The following is a 15,951-nucleotide window of genomic DNA, read 5'->3' as shown; positions in this document are numbered from 1 at the left end:
ATTTTTCTGGCAGCAAACATTTTTTGTTTTTAGTTGATAGTAAATTTTCATAAGTTGAATTCTAATCAATATAGGCATATACTATTTTCAAGAGCAGACCATGACTGGACAAACACATTCCAGGAAATAATTTTATCATTTATGCAGTGGAATATTGAGCATACAAATATGAGCGGAAATTAACACACGATTCTGCAAAATGTGCAGCAGTATGTAAAGAGTTGTCTAAGAAAGTTTAAAAAGTTTCTCAAGAAACATTTGTAAATACAACTTGCTCTCAAGATTTCCCTAAAAGGGAAAGGACATGAATGGATATACGTGATGAAGGTCAAGTTGTGAATGTACTGTAACTTTTGTTGAAATAAGGCAAAACATGTATCTGTTGATTCAAATAAGGGAAAACATCTCCAGCTTTTCAGCATACAGTTTGAAATAATTTGTTATGAGCTACTACTGAAAGAGGGGTTACATCTGGAACTAAAAAATCAGCTTAGGCTGCAAATTTTAATACCTGTAAAAGCCAGAGCAGGAACGCACCAAATTCTTGTGAGCCAACCCACAGTACAATCACCATGGCCCGAAGCGGCTCTGGCCTCTTTGTTGGTCCAATTGACTTTTGTTTGTCCACAAGCCTTCTGTAAGCAAAACTTATCACTATAAAAGCAGTCTTCTGCTTATGCCTCTAAAACCAACCTTTAACATGCAAAGATGATGCACGTTTACCTTCAGCCGTTAGTATTCTTCAGAGGTTGGAAAGCTTCTTTTCCAATTGCAAATTTAGGAACTTAGACAGGCACTCTAAAAGTAAGAAAACCTTAACAGAAGGAAAATCTACACTCCAAACAAACAAACAAAAACACAAATCCCTACTTTCACCTGACTTTCACCTGGCTTGTTCAGCACATCAGCATCCTTGGTACTTAAACTCCACTCAGTCAAAATCCAAAATTCCCTTTATCCAGCAGAAGGAGAAATAGAGACAAGAAATTCCCGGGGTAAGAAGGTCAGTTAGAGCAGTGCCAGCATACTGAAATGAAAGTTTTTACAGGGAAACCTGCAAATCCAGACTTGCTTTCTGTTTGGGCTAAAGCAAGAGAAAACATCAATGATTCATTTGCTGTTTATGTTCAAGGATGATTTCTGTCTAATGTGTCAGATCAGACAGACAAAATGGGTTTGAGTTATATGTTGAAGCTTCTACCATTACCCAGCTGTGGTAAAGGTATACAATACCCTGTTGCAGTTTTACCTATTTTTTTCTAGGCCTAAACAGTATGACTAACTTCTTATAAGTATGTATTTTACATCTTTATATTTTCGAGCTCTTTAGTCTGCTTCTTGAATTTGTACTCTACTATCATGAAAAGAAAAACAAACCAAAACCCCTCCCTTAGACAATGCTGCGTTTTACCTTAAAGAATTGTCATTTTTGCATACATAGATAATCTGTGGCTTGAAGAAAACTTCCTTGTGATTCAGCACATCACTTGAATGAGTAACACAGCTCACAGGTTTCTTTCTGTTAGCCCTTATCACCCTGCTTCATTCCCCAGGAACATGTCAAACATCTGTCTTCTACCCCAATAATCCCCTTGGCTCATTCCCCTTACTACTTCTGTGTGATTCAGCATACGTCATTTTATTTATCAATACCTTTTCCATGAGGAAAGCAACAGGAATTGCACATAACATGAGAAAACATATTTTCTGTTGCAGTATTTTCAACTCATGTGAAGCCACAAAACATCACATGAACAGCTTTTACTCCATTTTAAAAAGTTTAAGATTACAGCTTGCAACCATAAACTTAAACGTTTTCAAAAAGATCAGTGTGGATTTAGAGCTTCTAAAGCTACTGAAAACCATCAAGAACAGTTTAAGTGCTTATACACAGGCTACATCAGTTTTAAATAAAACTTCTTTAAACAAATTTGCTTCTAATGATGCAAATCTCTTTTAGGGAGGCAATCTGTTGCATAGCCAGTTATACAAGTTTAGCATGGGTTACGTGGAAACTACATCTAAACTAGGTACCACACATGGCTTTGCTTTGTTGTCAGCTTTAAAAATAAATGGCTTCACCAAATCCACTGCAAATTTGCATTAAGATGTGGCTAAGAACAATTCAGTATTATAATAGCATATTATTTATTATTATATCTAATATAAAATGCACGCTGCTGTAAGAGCAGGGCTCGGAAATCCAAATATTCCCCCCCTTGTAGATAATCGTGTTGACCAGAAAGCTACAGATTCTTACTTTCTTGTTTTGACTTTTTTCCCCCGTTCTGAACTTTAATTCTTAAATGAGAAGCATTCTGCTACATTTTGGGAAGAGGAACTGATGTCTGAGAAAAATACAAAAACCTCTATGAATTACAGCACAAAAGCACTAGGAGCCACTGTGACTTAGAGCACGGCATATGGGCGCCCAACTTCTCCTTAAACAAGGAAAATGGACACAGAAATTGTCAGCTTCACTTCCAGTCTCAATCACCCCCCTGTACACAACATTTGTAAAGGAAGAACAATCTTGTAGGTAACTAACCAAGAGAGAAATTTGTGTACTTTTTTTGTGTACTTTTTAAATACAAGTGCTGATGCTTATCTTCCCTCCTTATTTTAAGAACATAAAAAGCTTGATAAAGACTACTAAATTTCACTAGATTTCAGTTAAATCTTTTTTTTTCCTAAACTGAAGTTTTTTCCTTCTTCTCAACAACAGATTTCTACGTATTACGATCCTGCTGTAGAAAAACATAATCTTTTCTTAAGAAATTAACCTGAAATTCTAATTTGCAACGATTTGTAGACAACCCAAGGTACCTAATCTTCCCAGAAATCTAAGTATCAAATGCAAACGTTAAATTCTGTCTTTTTTGTGCCACAGTCTTAATTATTGACATACCGTGAAGGACTAACATGAAATACGAATTTATGAATGATTTTAGAAGGACAGATTAATGTTTTGACAAGATTTTATTGTGAAACATTGGATTTAGAAAAGGTACAAAATGTCAACAGTCAGATGTGTGCCAGTACAGTATTTCAATAGTCTATACAAGTGGACAGCTGAAGAGCCTCACTGCAGAACGCGTATTTAGACCCCCTAGCTAAAAGGGGGCCGCAATATTCACAGGCTTAAAATACATAAATAACTTGAGCCAAAATGGCCATTACTGGTCAACGCTAATCAACATCTGGAAACAGGCTAAAAAGCACAATACATTACAACAATCTCCTTGCAGATCCACGTTCAAAGAACATCAGTTTATTATGTCAATACCCTACAGCTCCAGGACACTATTTTCAAGATCGGGATTCAGCTGGCTAGTTTCTAACTTTAAAAAATTCAAGGTAAAAAAATGAGTTTATGGAACAAAAGAGCAGGTATTTAATTAGAACTAAATACTGTGAAGCCCCTAAAAGTTTTTGTTTTTGTCTGGGATTATAAAATGAATTACTTCATATACAGAACTTCAGTTTGTTCCTTTAAAATGTCCTTACTGCAGCTTGAACAGGTATCAGTAAGTGATTCTAATTTAAATATTTCAATTTGCTATGCAGTTTCATGTTCTAAAACCAGTTTCACCAAACGTGGGTTGCCATTCAAGTGGAAAAAAATAGTATCAAAATACTACTCTGAATTAACGAGTCATAAATTTGTATATTAAAAAGCAAAAAGGACTAGCATCCCAAAAGGATAGCAGCAGTCTCTAGCTTAGTTTAGGAATTTTAAAGAAGGAGAATTTATAAACATACGAAGTTGATTGTAGTGTATAAAAATACACGTAAACCATACGAAATAAGCTAGCATGATTTTTCAAATCATTCGCTAGTCTGTCACTGCTGGAACTTGTTTGAACTACTGAAAAGGCATTCACAGTTGAGTACACAGGTGGACAGCCAAGTAACTTTAGATTTCAGTTCTTTTATTAAAAGGCGTATAGCTTATTCTACACAGTTAAACTTACTGAAATACAGTTACCCTGTTACCAGTCAGTACCCAGAGCTGAACTAAACCTTTACTCATGTAAGTCTACTTCACTTTATGCTGAGTTGTAACTCACCTTCCTGAACAGAGACCTTGGGGTATACTAGGTTATGGTTAATAGAAATTTCTAAATATGACTGATGTCCATTAGGAGCAGAGTTAAACCTAAACTGATGTAATTTAGAATCAAAATCTACCCAAAAACATTAAAACACCCTCCCTCTGACAACATATCCATTCTCCATTTCAAGACCATTAGTTCTGGCTACTCTTTTCACGTTGTCTGTCTTTACCAGGGAATGAGAACCTTGCAGTTCATTAAGAAGAGTAACCATAATTTACAACTAAGTAATTAAATCAGAGAGTGGGGAATATATATTTAAATTTGAGTGTATATTGCTAATTTAAAATGTTACATTGGGGGTACAATGCCTGCCATGGACTTAAAATTATAGCACTGTGCCAAACAGAGAGATATGTAAACAAACTGCTAAACTTTAGTGTCGCAAAAAAACAAACAAACAAAAAACATTTCTTTTTTTCTTCAGGACGTGTTTGGCATGAGCAGCACTAACAAAACTCTACAGCTCACAGACAAGCTACAAAGGTTATCTAAAGCCAATACTCACTGTCCATGAATTAGCTAGCTCTTGATGCTGCTTCAAGCACTGCACTAGCCACTTTGATCTGTGATTCAGATTCCTCTGTACACACATTTATATTTACATAAAACATTTATTAAACATGATTTTAAAACATAAAAACCTTATGTACAAAATACCAACATTCCTATAAATAAACAGTTGGAGAAAGGCACTTGCAAGAAAAATCTACAGTAAATCTTACAAAAACCACGCTGCCTCTGTTACTGTACAATAGATAATCTTTCAGTAAATCCCTATCACAAGAATGTAAAACACTAATTACTTGTTATAACTAAGAATATAACCGTTACAGTTGTATTTACAAATACATATACGTCTTTTTTTTTTTTAGTTTCACTTGAGCACCATGATGTCCATTCTAAATTTGTATTTTGATACAAAGCAAAAGAACAGTTGCCAGAAACCAGTGTTCAGCGTCACTGCAGATTCATGAACTTTTGGCTGACATCCGTACAGTTTAAAAGACTCAGTTGCTGCTTTGTAAAAAGTACACCTAGTTTGTTATTGCATGTTGTCCTTTTAGAGAGAGCACTGCTATGTTCTCTATGCCATTTTTTAATACTATTGCTGGCAAAAAGCTTCCAATATAAAAAAAATAAAAAACATTCTTCAAGCCAGTTGAAGTATTTTATCTGAACAGTAACTAAAAAAAGCTGCTTATTAATTATAAAAATGTGTAGGAAACATGCCAACTAATCTGGTGTGCAAAAATATTTTTTCAACTACACAGGATTTTAAGGGCTTCACAGAATTACTCAAATTTACGTTGAGTAGTAAACCCCATGGATAACCAGTTCCTCAGGGAGACGTTAATATACTCCCGCTTTTATCAAACTTTTTACCCTTTGACAATGCTGCAACCTGTTTGAGCAGTTCTCTGTTTTTGGCCTGCAATACAGATAAAAAAAAAGAAAAAGTTTTATGAATTACTGTAAAGCCTCAGATAGTAGTGTCATGCACTAATTTCCCATTGCATTTATGAAACAAATTTTCAAAACGTACATGCTGAGAATATTCAAAGACTTGATATGTATATTTCACGTTTAACAGAACAGGCAACCACTCTTCTTGCATAGCAAAATTCAGTGTCTGAGGTATTGCACTGAACATCTGTTCATTCAGTGATTTATAAGGCAATTAATTCAGGTTTTCTTCCTGTCAAAGTAGACACGTAGTTTAACATGAAATATTTAACTGCTGATTGCATTATGCTAAGCCGAAAAATCAGATCAACAGCACACTGACAACTGATGAAGTATCAGAGGACAGACAAAAAAAACAAAACCTTTTAGAAGGCACAGGAGGTAAGCCTCTATCTCTTCAGGTTAGAAAGCAATTCTTACAGTAAGTTTAATTTGTATGGAGATTGTTGACTGCAGAACTGCTGTACAATGAATACAAACTTAAACGTAGCAATGATCATTCCAGACTTGGTATTATTTCACTGCAGTGAGTGAACAGCCTGATACATAATTCCATTTGAAGTACTGCTCAGGTATCCAGAAGCAGCTACTTACCTGCAACTGTTCCACAGTTTCCTTGTGAGCTTTTTCCATACTGTTCATTTTTGTCCTCAAGTTGGACTCCTGGTACTGGAAGTCTGCCTTCAGCTCTGTCAACTAAAAGCACAAATTCTGTGAAGATTCCTTGGACTGCTGCGGTATGCCTTCTAATCAGTCTGTGGAATCATTACGGATTATGGATTATTTACAGTAAAGTATGCATTCAGAACTTTCAGGAAATTGTGCCTCCTCCCTGAGAGTCAAATCTCAGGAACCTATGGAAACGTCTCAGTGTCTCACATTTAATCCAGAAAGCCAAACAATGCCAGTCGGTAAGCGCTGGAAGTGACATGGCTGAGATCGTGACTAAAATAAAAGATGAATGAGTATTGCACAGTACTACAGAGCTGGTGTACTGAGTTGCTGGTTTTGCCCCAAGTTATACATTTGAAAGATTTTTCTTTTGGAGCACTCCAAACTGTTCAAGCACTGTCCATACACAAATCTTAGGACAAGAATCTCCCACAAATCTGGTTCAAGACTGGTATTTGCAGACTTTTATCTAAGCAAGCATCTTTATATTTACTATTTCACAGTAAAAAAAGAAACAACCCCCCCACAATGCATTCATTTGTTGTAAATTTTTCACCTATGCAAACACTGTACTGTGTGCGCAGCTCTTCTTCCCCTGCTCTACTAGCTGAAGGAAGTGACATTCTGAAAGTGAATAGTTGATGCCTCAAGGAGCCTTTAAGTTCAAAGATCTCTGAGGTTGAACGAACAGCTTGAACAGCGGGGATATTAAAATTATTAAATGCTCTCCCTATGGGAACAGCATAAAACAAGTTACTATGCAGAAGTAGGTGACATTTCCTTACCTAACCCTTTGTTAGCTTTATCCGGTAGATGAAATTTAAAATAGGTAAGTGAATTTCCTACTGACTCATGACATCCTATAGGCTTTATAACAGAGAGATCTGGGCCTTAATGCTTGTCCTTTAAAAAACTACCTAAAGAGCATCCATGACAGACTATCCAGCTCTTTCATATTAACCACTTAAAGGCTTGAAATAGCAAGCAGTTCTAAAATTTAGCAAGTATATTATAAGAGTAATACACACTAAAAAGTTTCAATACCCTTCACACAACAGACTCAAGTGTAGAAGTTCAGATACTGATCTGTAGCCTGAAAGTGGAAGCAATTTCCTAATTTCCTTTTGGGATCAACATTCCTAACCATGAAATTTTTGATACACTACCATGCATATCTATAATCAAATTTTGAATTGAAAATGTTATAAGTGGAATTATTAATATAACTCCATAACTTACTCAATCCTGAATAGAGAGTCTAGAGCCACCTTTACAGATAGTGTCTTAAACCCATCTAGTTGAAGATGGCAAAGAAATAAGCTCTTATAAAGGCTAAATGAAGTACATATTTGTAGTTATTTCTCTTTTCTTGCCAGTCATTAGGTTTTTTGAAAGCTGAATCTCTTGTATGAGTTTCGCTGCAGTCATTTGGGCCTAACTATATTTCACATAACTTTTGTTGACTGCCAGGCATCTAATTCAAGCTTCTCTTCCAGTCACTGACCAAGACTTGATAACCTACACTACACATATACTAACAGTATTTAAAAATCTAAACAATTTTCGTACATTATACATGTACGTTTGTACTCCATCTCATGAATTATGGCTGTAGTAGCTTAAATTTAAAACTAAGCAAAAACTATGCTAAACTTGAAATGCTTACTACTCGTATTCCTCCTCTTATCTTGGGTGTCCCTCAGCCTACAGAGATAATTTGGGACCTTTGCTGTGATTCAATTTAAAATATGTAAAACACACAAACTACTGTGTGGCATTTTGTCTGTCACCTGTGGCACATGCTGCCTGAGTAACAGTGGACCAGACGGCTAACTTCAAGGTGGCTGAAGTAAGGTAAGGTGAATTCCTCTTTGACTTAGAGCCAAAATATATTCATGATATATTTTAGTGAATATATATATATGATATATATTCAAGTCCAAAACTTGTCCTTTAAAAGGTAAGATCTGAGTAGTTACTATAAAAATAAAAATCAGATGCAGTTTTTTTAATCTCACCATTTTGACGTTGTTAACAGTCTACAAAACCGACAATAAAACGATAAAGTTCTCATTAAGTAAATGAAAAGTTTACCTTTTTATCTTTTTCTAAAATAGTCTGATCTCTTTGCTGCAGAAGACGTTTAAGCGACATTACTTCTTCTTTCAGCTGACTTATGAGAACAAAGTTGTCAGTTCCCCCACTGTCTGCTGATTGATTTATAGAGCTACTAAAAATAGAAAACAATAATTACTTGCAACATCCATAGTAAAAAACAGTTCATTTTTTCAAAGTTCATATTGGATAATTAATAATTCCACAAACATCCTTAAGGACTAATGCAAAAAAAGTATGTACCTGACAGAAATGGATGCAACTGGCAAATTACCTTACTAATGGCACACATTACATACACCTGCAGAAATATAATTAAGTATTAGCTTTGAGGGGGACAAATACCTTTTGACTAAAGCAGCCACTTTTACATTTATTCCAACTGTTACGTCAGAGACAGAATAAATATTCAGTCTCACACTTAAAAGGCCCAAAAGACTTCTTTAGATACAAGGTTAACATCAAATAGCGGGTTCAACCCTGCACCTAATCTAAAAAAACAGTGAAATTAGGGAATACTATTTCATTAACTGTTGCCTTGTTATTTAACCTTTAATGTTGCCCCAAAGAGCCTAAAAGAAGGAATGCAGTGCCAGGTTTCTGCTAATAAAGTAATTTAGTTGACCAACAGCACTCAGACGCCACCCAATAATCTGTTTGGCTGGACAACAGTTTCACCTCCCTCATTCTTCGAACATAAAAAAAGGAAAAGGAAGAAACTGGCCACAAATAGTTGTGCTTGGTTGAAATGGCTCAGCTTTACAAAAATGTAACTTTACCTATCTCCATTTGATGGCTTGGATTCCAGTTTGGGTTTTTTCTTTGGAGTTTCATTCTGAATAGCTGCAGAGGATTTATGGCTGAAATCAAACAAAATGTAAACCTAAAGCCTTGTACTATGTAACTCTCTAACAACACCATTTGGTACATGTAAAATAACTAATGCTCCTAGCTGGAATGCTAGAGACTAGCCAGAAATGCAAGAAAAAAGTCCTTTAAATAAAAATTGCAAGATAAATTAACAAGAAATTAACAAATAATATCATATTTACCTCTGTTTCCATAGTCCCTGATCTTGTTCTGGACTCAGACTGCTGATTCTGAAATATGTGAAATGTACTTGGTAACTGACCAAACATGCCATTATTTCTAAGCTAGTGTGAACGGTATCTGTACTTGAGAAAAACTACCCCCCTCCTTTTTTTTTTCTTTGTAAGTAAAGAAAATTACCGATTTTGAATTTTCAGATGGGCAGTCATACTCATGACCACTCTTTATTACGTCTGGATGCTAAAAAAATATATTTTAGATAAATATTCACACTACCATAAGATGCAAGGGGTAGATTTCAAGAATGACAGTTAAAGCTTTTTCTGATATTTCCCAATTTTTGTGCACTTCATATTGCTAATCTCGTGCTCAGCAAGCTGACCTAAAACAGCATTCTTGGGATTCCCATACTGTAGTATGAACATTGCCTAAAATGCTGCTTATGTGGTGCCATATAAACAATGTTAAGTTTTAGATCCCTGAAAATAACTTTTTCAACTCTAAAGATGTTTCCAATAATTTCAAAAGTAACTTTACTGAACAGCATTGACGTAGGAATAGTAAAATTTAGAAGACTCTGTTGAATCAAATAGTTCAATGATTTTTTATGTCTATCTTGTATTATTCTCTCACCTCAACAATAACTGAAATGGAGAGGGAAAGAGATTCTTATTGGACCAGAAGCAACTGACCCAGGGCAGCCTATAGAAAAAAAGTTGCTAAGCAAGGAACATTAAGCACATCTCTACCCAGGTCATATTTTTTCATAACTCTTGAATATATTAGAAGCTCTGTACTATAGTAAAGAGCTAACTTTTTTTATTTAATCCTCACTACACCTGTCATACGCATTAAAATAGATGTTGTAACTCCTTGTAACTCAATTTTCATCAGATTAGAGGACAGAAACAGTACATAATTGTCTGTATGACAAGAATAATTTTCTTCCTCAAGTTCCTAAAAAGTTGTTGTTGTTTTTTTTTAATTGTATTTACATTTCTCTTCTCCTCATTCTCAATATTATTGCAGCTTATTGTGCTTCTATCTTTATGTTGCGCTTAGTCAGACAAGTTTCAGTCAAAAACAAAAAAGCACTGGAAAAGTGAAGCTTGAGGAATGAGAGTTTGAGTGTCTTTTCATGACAGGAGGCATTACCACTGCAGCTGTAGTATTCACTATCCAACAAAATGCAGAAACCAAAAGAAGTTCTAAAGTTACACTGCTATAAGCCCGTCAATGAAAATAAAAATCATGACGGCTATTGTACTACCATAAGAAACAAATCAATCCTGGGAGCTGTGATTTGATAAGCTGGGTATCTAATTTAAAGCTGGTATTCTGCTTGTACCACAGGCAGAGATGTCACGCCGAGAAAAGTTGCAGGAGATTGGACAGAACTACGCGAAATGTTATCGGTGACAGTAAATGAACTGACAGCGTTATTTTCCTATGTCTTCCTCGGACAGCTACTCACAAACTGCCTCTTCCAGCAGGATTTGATTAGAACTAGCAAAGAGATGCAAACTGCTCGCAGACAGACGGTGATCCCCTGCCTTTCCTGCTTCTCCATTCAACAACAAGGATGTGCACACAAACGAGGCACAATGGAGTAAGTTAGGGTGCTAATATGTACGCGGTAACTGCATGCCACACAGCAGGTATCGCACAGGAGTTGCTGCTTAGAAATCCAAGTTTATCCCCAAGTAACCTGTTTTTCTGCAGCCATCCTGCGGGTATCTTTTCTAGACTCGCTACCAATTGTAAAATCAACAAGTTTAATGGCCACCAAGAATTTCTGCATTTGGCTGGCTTCTCTTCAGCCAAATTGTGAGAATACAAAGGTTATGACAGACTTGGACAGACCTTCTGCTCCTGCCTTTGATGCCATATTTTAAACCGCATTTCTGATTTCCTTTACTTTGATCTCAGTACTAACAGCACACTGAATAAGAAGAGGTACCTAAAGCTACTTTTATTTTTGAAATACTTACTTATGATGACTACTGCTGTGACGATGATGGTGGTGGTGATGGTGGTGGTGTTTCGAATGATGCTGGTCTTTCTCAGTAAGAGATGAAGATGAGGAGTTAGAATGTGAAGATCCTAGACTCTTCCTCTGTTCTTTTGTCTTCTGTAGCACTCGCTTGTAGGACAGGGTGCAGAGCCAACACAACAACTTTCCATCAACCTGTTGGAAAATAAATCATACGTGTTTTTTTTCCCCACGTATACTTGCACTAAAATGTTATGTATTTCAATATTCACTATCATTATTGTTATTATTTGCAATTGCTTCGATTTGTCTGATATCTTTAGGAAAAATTCAGACATCGCTTCGGTACAAAACAGCACTGCTGTATCTCCAACATACACGTGTTATTCTTTAATAAAGTGAAGCTTATTCCTTTTCTTTTTGTCATTGGAAATTACGCTAGAAGGCGTTCTTAGCAAATATTGGATTTACTCCATACCACAGAAGTGACAATAACTTTTATAAGGGGCAAATCATTTTTAGCTTAGACGCCATGTAACATCTCTCAACCCACTGTACTCCAGGCGGAATCAAGATGTCCAGCCAACGTGTTACTTTTACCAAGTAAATTCTTCTGTAAAGACCAGACTAGTCTTGGGTTCGGGCAAGAGGCTTTTGAGGTCATTTCCTCAGCACCTTCTGGAATGAGAAAGTGGCACTCACCAAAGCTATTTAAGAAAACACGGGGAGGTTAAAAAGAGTCTACCTCTCTGGTGCTGTATTTTAAGGCAAGGCAGGCAAATTGGAAGAGGTAAAGTGACAGAATCAAGTTAAGAACATACATAAGAGGCAATGAATAGGGAAACACGCAAAAAAAATCAAAGCATCAAGAACTATTCAGCTGCTCTGCTCCCAGCGACCACTGTCAAGAGTATTCTTAAGCCTACTTAAAAAAAGAGTGATTTAATTTAAAATAAAATAGCCCGGTAATGAATCTAAAAATTGCAAGTTAATGAATGTAATTCAAATACTGAAAAGCACAGCATCTTTAATCTAATATTAGTGAACTCGAACACTCCTGTTCATCTTTCTTTTATGAAGCAGGAACATCTTTTGTCAATCCAAGCCATTGCAGCTCTGGAACAAAGCCTACCTTCCTTCTTCCCTCTTCTTTTCGATCAAAAGCACACTGCTGTTTGCACTGTTCACACGTTTGAGGTGGGCCATACTTCTTTTCTGAGTTGGTGCAACGCTGACATTTCGTGCCAATAAATGCTGCAATAATATTACAATACTGACAAGGCTTGGGCTGGAAAAGAGGTAAGTTGAACTGAGGTTAGTTCACTACAGAAACCAGAAAGCATTAACGCAGTTCATTCAAATCACGCGATGCTTCTAAACTACTATGGGTTCATATGATATGCCTTAAAAAAACGTTTTTCCTACCTTTTGTGTCTTCAGTAATAACAATGATAGTCCTTCAAAGATCAAAAAACACTCTGCGTTTTCCATGAAAGCTCATGTACAAAATCAGTGAAAGAAATACTTTTTGATTGCTATACCCGTCTTTTTTTTTAAACACTCACATTTTTATCTCTGTTTTACTACATTACTAAACAAATTACTGAAATTTAAGAGAAGGGTAATCAAGCCATTTTTAGACTTCGGAGGTTCTGAAAACATCCCTCTCCACTGAACTACTCAGGGATTTGATAGCCCTGCACCTCCAGGATGTGCATCTTCATCTCTGCAATTCTGTAAGAAACTAAAAAAAAAAAAGGAAGCAACAAAAAACACCCTTCAGGCACCACTGGGATAGATAATCAAGTTTCTGATTAGACAGTAAGCTAGAGTAATATACTGGTAGAAAATAAAATTCCTGGCAGTTTTCACAGGTCAGAAATAGCCGATTATCTTCCCTGCAGTTCCCTTTTTTTGACGAACTACCGATAAAACATTGCTGGATCTGCCCTGTTCTTAATTGTGCTACATTTCAAGCTTTTCAAAGAATGTTCTTTGTTCAGTTTACATCATTTACATTCACAAAATGCCTGACTACATACCAACAGCTGTTACGTTTCTCCAGTAAGCTGAATTTCATCTAGTGTGCTTGATGTCAAGTATGAAGAAGTTACGGGCTTTTGTTTCCCAAACAAGATTATCTTGATACCTTCTCTAAACAAGTGTCTGCAGGGCACTCAGCTACAACGCGTGCATTCATATATTAAGAAGTTTAATTTCTCTAACAGAACTGACGCTGAAATTCAAGATGGGCAAATGCAAAGTAACAGGAATAAAGTAAATCTTTTCTACTTAGCAGCTTACGATGATTAACGCGCATCTAAAACTTGAAGACTTACATAATATAAGCGATGTGGTATGATTAGATTTTCCCATTTACCACTCATTAAGAACACAGGCAGCTAATAGTCTTCCTGCTGTCAAGCGTGCATTCATAAACATATGCAAAGAACTACTTTACATGCGTAAAGTGAATTAACATTGTTTTTGCTGTGAATAACTACATTGCAGTTATTCATAACTGTTAAACCACACACAACCACAACGCCTTTAAGTCTGAAAAAACAGAAACTGTAAGCCGTAAAGGAAACGAAGAGCTGCCTGTAGTTTTCATCACCTTTCCAAAAGCTTTTATTATTTGGTTCTGAAAGCTTTTCAATTTAGGAGGCAAATGGACCTAAGTTGAGCTTTTAGAACGGAGAGATGGATGGATCTAACGGGAACTTTTAGAACTGAAAGATGGAAGGACCTAAGGTGAAGTTTTAGAAATGAGAGATGGGTGGACCTAACCTGAACTTTTCGAGCTGAGAAATGGATGTATCTAACCTGAACTTTTAGAGCTAAGAAAGGGATGGATCTAACCTGAACTTTTAGAGCTATGAGACGGCTGGACCTAACGTGACCTTTCAGAACCGAGAGCCTACTCACCGTTCCGAACTGCTTGACGTTCTGGGCACACTTCTTGCAGATGGTGTTGGTTTTGCTAGAGACAAAAGCGCACAGATATTGAACCAGCCACCGGTTATTCCCTCACGCTCTGTCCATGGGTGCTGACAGCACGGATCAGGCACCCCAACGCCCCCCAACCCCAATACCTCTCCTGCTGGAACTCAGAGCGGCAGTAGGTGCACTTGACGACGGGGTGTGCGATGCGGCACTCCTGGGGGGGGAGAGAAAACACCGGGGTCAGCTCCTTCTGCCGGGACTTGCATCTGACCTCCCTTGAGTCCCAACCTCCCCCTCCCTGGCCTCCCCTGGGTCTCAACCTCCCCGGGGTGCTGTCCTCCCCGGGATGCTGGCCTCCCCCGGGTCCCAACCTCTCCCTGGCCTCAACCTCACCCTGGTGCTGTCCTCCCCTGAATCCCGGCTTCCTCCTGCCCAGCCTCCCTTGGGTCCCAACCTCCCCTTGGTCCTGGTCTCCCCTGGGTCTCAACCTCCCCTCGGTGCTGTCCTCCCCTGGATCCCAGCCTTCCCTGGGTCCCAACCTCTCCCTGGCCGGACTCCCCTGGGTCCCAACCTCCCCAGGATCCCAGCTGCCCAGGCTCCTTTGGGTCCCAACCTCCCCCGGGTCGTGGTCTCCGCCAGGTCTCAACCTCCCCTAGGTCCCAGCCTCCCCTGAATCCCGGTCTCCCCCTACTCAACCTCCCCAAGGTCCTGGCCTCCCCGGGGTCTCAACCTCTGCCGGCTGCTGTCCTCCCCTGGATCCCAGCTTCTCCCTTGGGTCCCAACCTCCCCTTGGTCCTGTCCTGGTCTCCCCAGGGTCTCAACCTCCCCGGGGTGCTGGCCTCCCCTGGATCCCGGCCTCCCCCGGCTCCCAACCTCTCCCTGGCCGGACTCCCCTGGGTCCCAGCCTTCCCCAGGTGCTGTCCTCCCCTGGATCCCTGCCTTCCCCGGCTCCCAACCTCTCCCTGCTTGGACTCCCCCGGGTCTCAGCCTCACCCAGGTGCTGTCCTCCCCTGGATCCTGGCTTCCCCCTGCCCAGCCTCCCTCGGGTCCCAGCCTCCCCCTGGTCCTGGTCTCCTCTGGATCCCGACCTCCCCGGGCTCCTGGCCTCCTCCTGCCCGGACTCCCCCGGCTCTCGACCTCCGCAGGGTCCCAACCTCTCCCGGTTCCCGGCCTCTCCCTGGCCCCAGCCTCCCCCTGATCCCGATCCCGATCCCGACCTCCCCCCGGATCCCGGTCTCCCCCCGTCCCCGCCCCGCCCGCCCTCACCTTACACAGCTGCTGCCCCTGGGACAGCTCCTCGAACGGGTAGCGCTGCGTGCACTTGGTGCAGGCGTACAGAGCCGGCCCGGCCGCCTGCGCCGCCGCCGCCATCCGCGCCTCTCCCGGCGGGGACGCGGGGCCCGCACCCGCACCCGGACCGGGGGGCGGGGGGCCCGAGGGGAGGGGCCCCGCGGGGGTCGGCCTTCCATTGGCCGAGAGCCCCCGCCCTTCTTTCTCATTGGGCGCCTGGCGCGCCACTCACGCGCGGCTCTGTGACGACCCGCAAGACCCACACGGGGCGGGGCTCACCGCGCCGTCCTCCCTTCCCATTCG

General features: G+C 39.5%; 1 protein-coding gene across 7 annotated transcripts; it reads right to left on the bottom strand.

The window, feature by feature from the left end:
- Positions 1-2,960: 2,960 nt before the first annotated feature.
- Positions 2,961-15,787, bottom strand: FAM76B (family with sequence similarity 76 member B). 7 transcript variants are annotated; one of them, XM_040544199.1, is made up of 10 exons: positions 15,625-15,787; positions 14,508-14,572; positions 14,341-14,395; positions 12,545-12,700; positions 11,411-11,607; positions 9,422-9,469; positions 9,149-9,229; positions 8,349-8,484; positions 6,177-6,278; positions 2,961-5,547 (listed from the first exon to the last, which is right to left on the bottom strand). In XM_040544199.1, the coding sequence occupies exons 1-10, from the start codon at positions 15,727-15,729 to the stop codon at positions 5,458-5,460; spliced, it is 1,035 nt and encodes a 344-aa protein (XP_040400133.1). In that variant the 5' UTR covers positions 15,730-15,787; the 3' UTR covers positions 2,961-5,457. The 7 variants fall into 7 exon arrangements, with proteins under 7 accessions (XP_040400133.1, XP_040400134.1, XP_040400137.1 ...); XM_040544200.1 differs by having other exon boundaries at positions 8,349-8,481; XM_040544203.1 differs by lacking the exon at positions 9,149-9,229.
- Positions 15,788-15,951: the final 164 nt, after the last annotated feature.

Source organism: Cygnus olor, chromosome 1 (genome assembly GCF_009769625.2).
Source record: "Cygnus olor isolate bCygOlo1 chromosome 1, bCygOlo1.pri.v2, whole genome shotgun sequence".
Taxonomy (NCBI): Eukaryota; Metazoa; Chordata; class Aves; order Anseriformes; family Anatidae; genus Cygnus; species Cygnus olor.
This window is presented reverse-complemented; position numbering and strand designations above follow the sequence as displayed.

Bases quoted from the DNA above. Each gene is read 5' to 3' on its own strand.
- FAM76B (XM_040544199.1), bottom strand. From the start codon at position 15,729: ATGGCGGCGGCGGCGCAGGCGGCCGGGCCGGCTCTGTACGCCTGCACC. The intron at 11,608-12,544 runs GTAGGCTTTGTT...ATTTTCCAACAG, and splicing joins AAGAAGAGGGAAGAAGGAAG to GTTGATGGAAAGTTGTTGTG. The intron at 5,548-6,176 runs GTAAGTAGCTGC...TCTGTATTGCAG, and splicing joins AAACTGTGGAACAGTTGCAG to GCCAAAAACAGAGAACTGCT.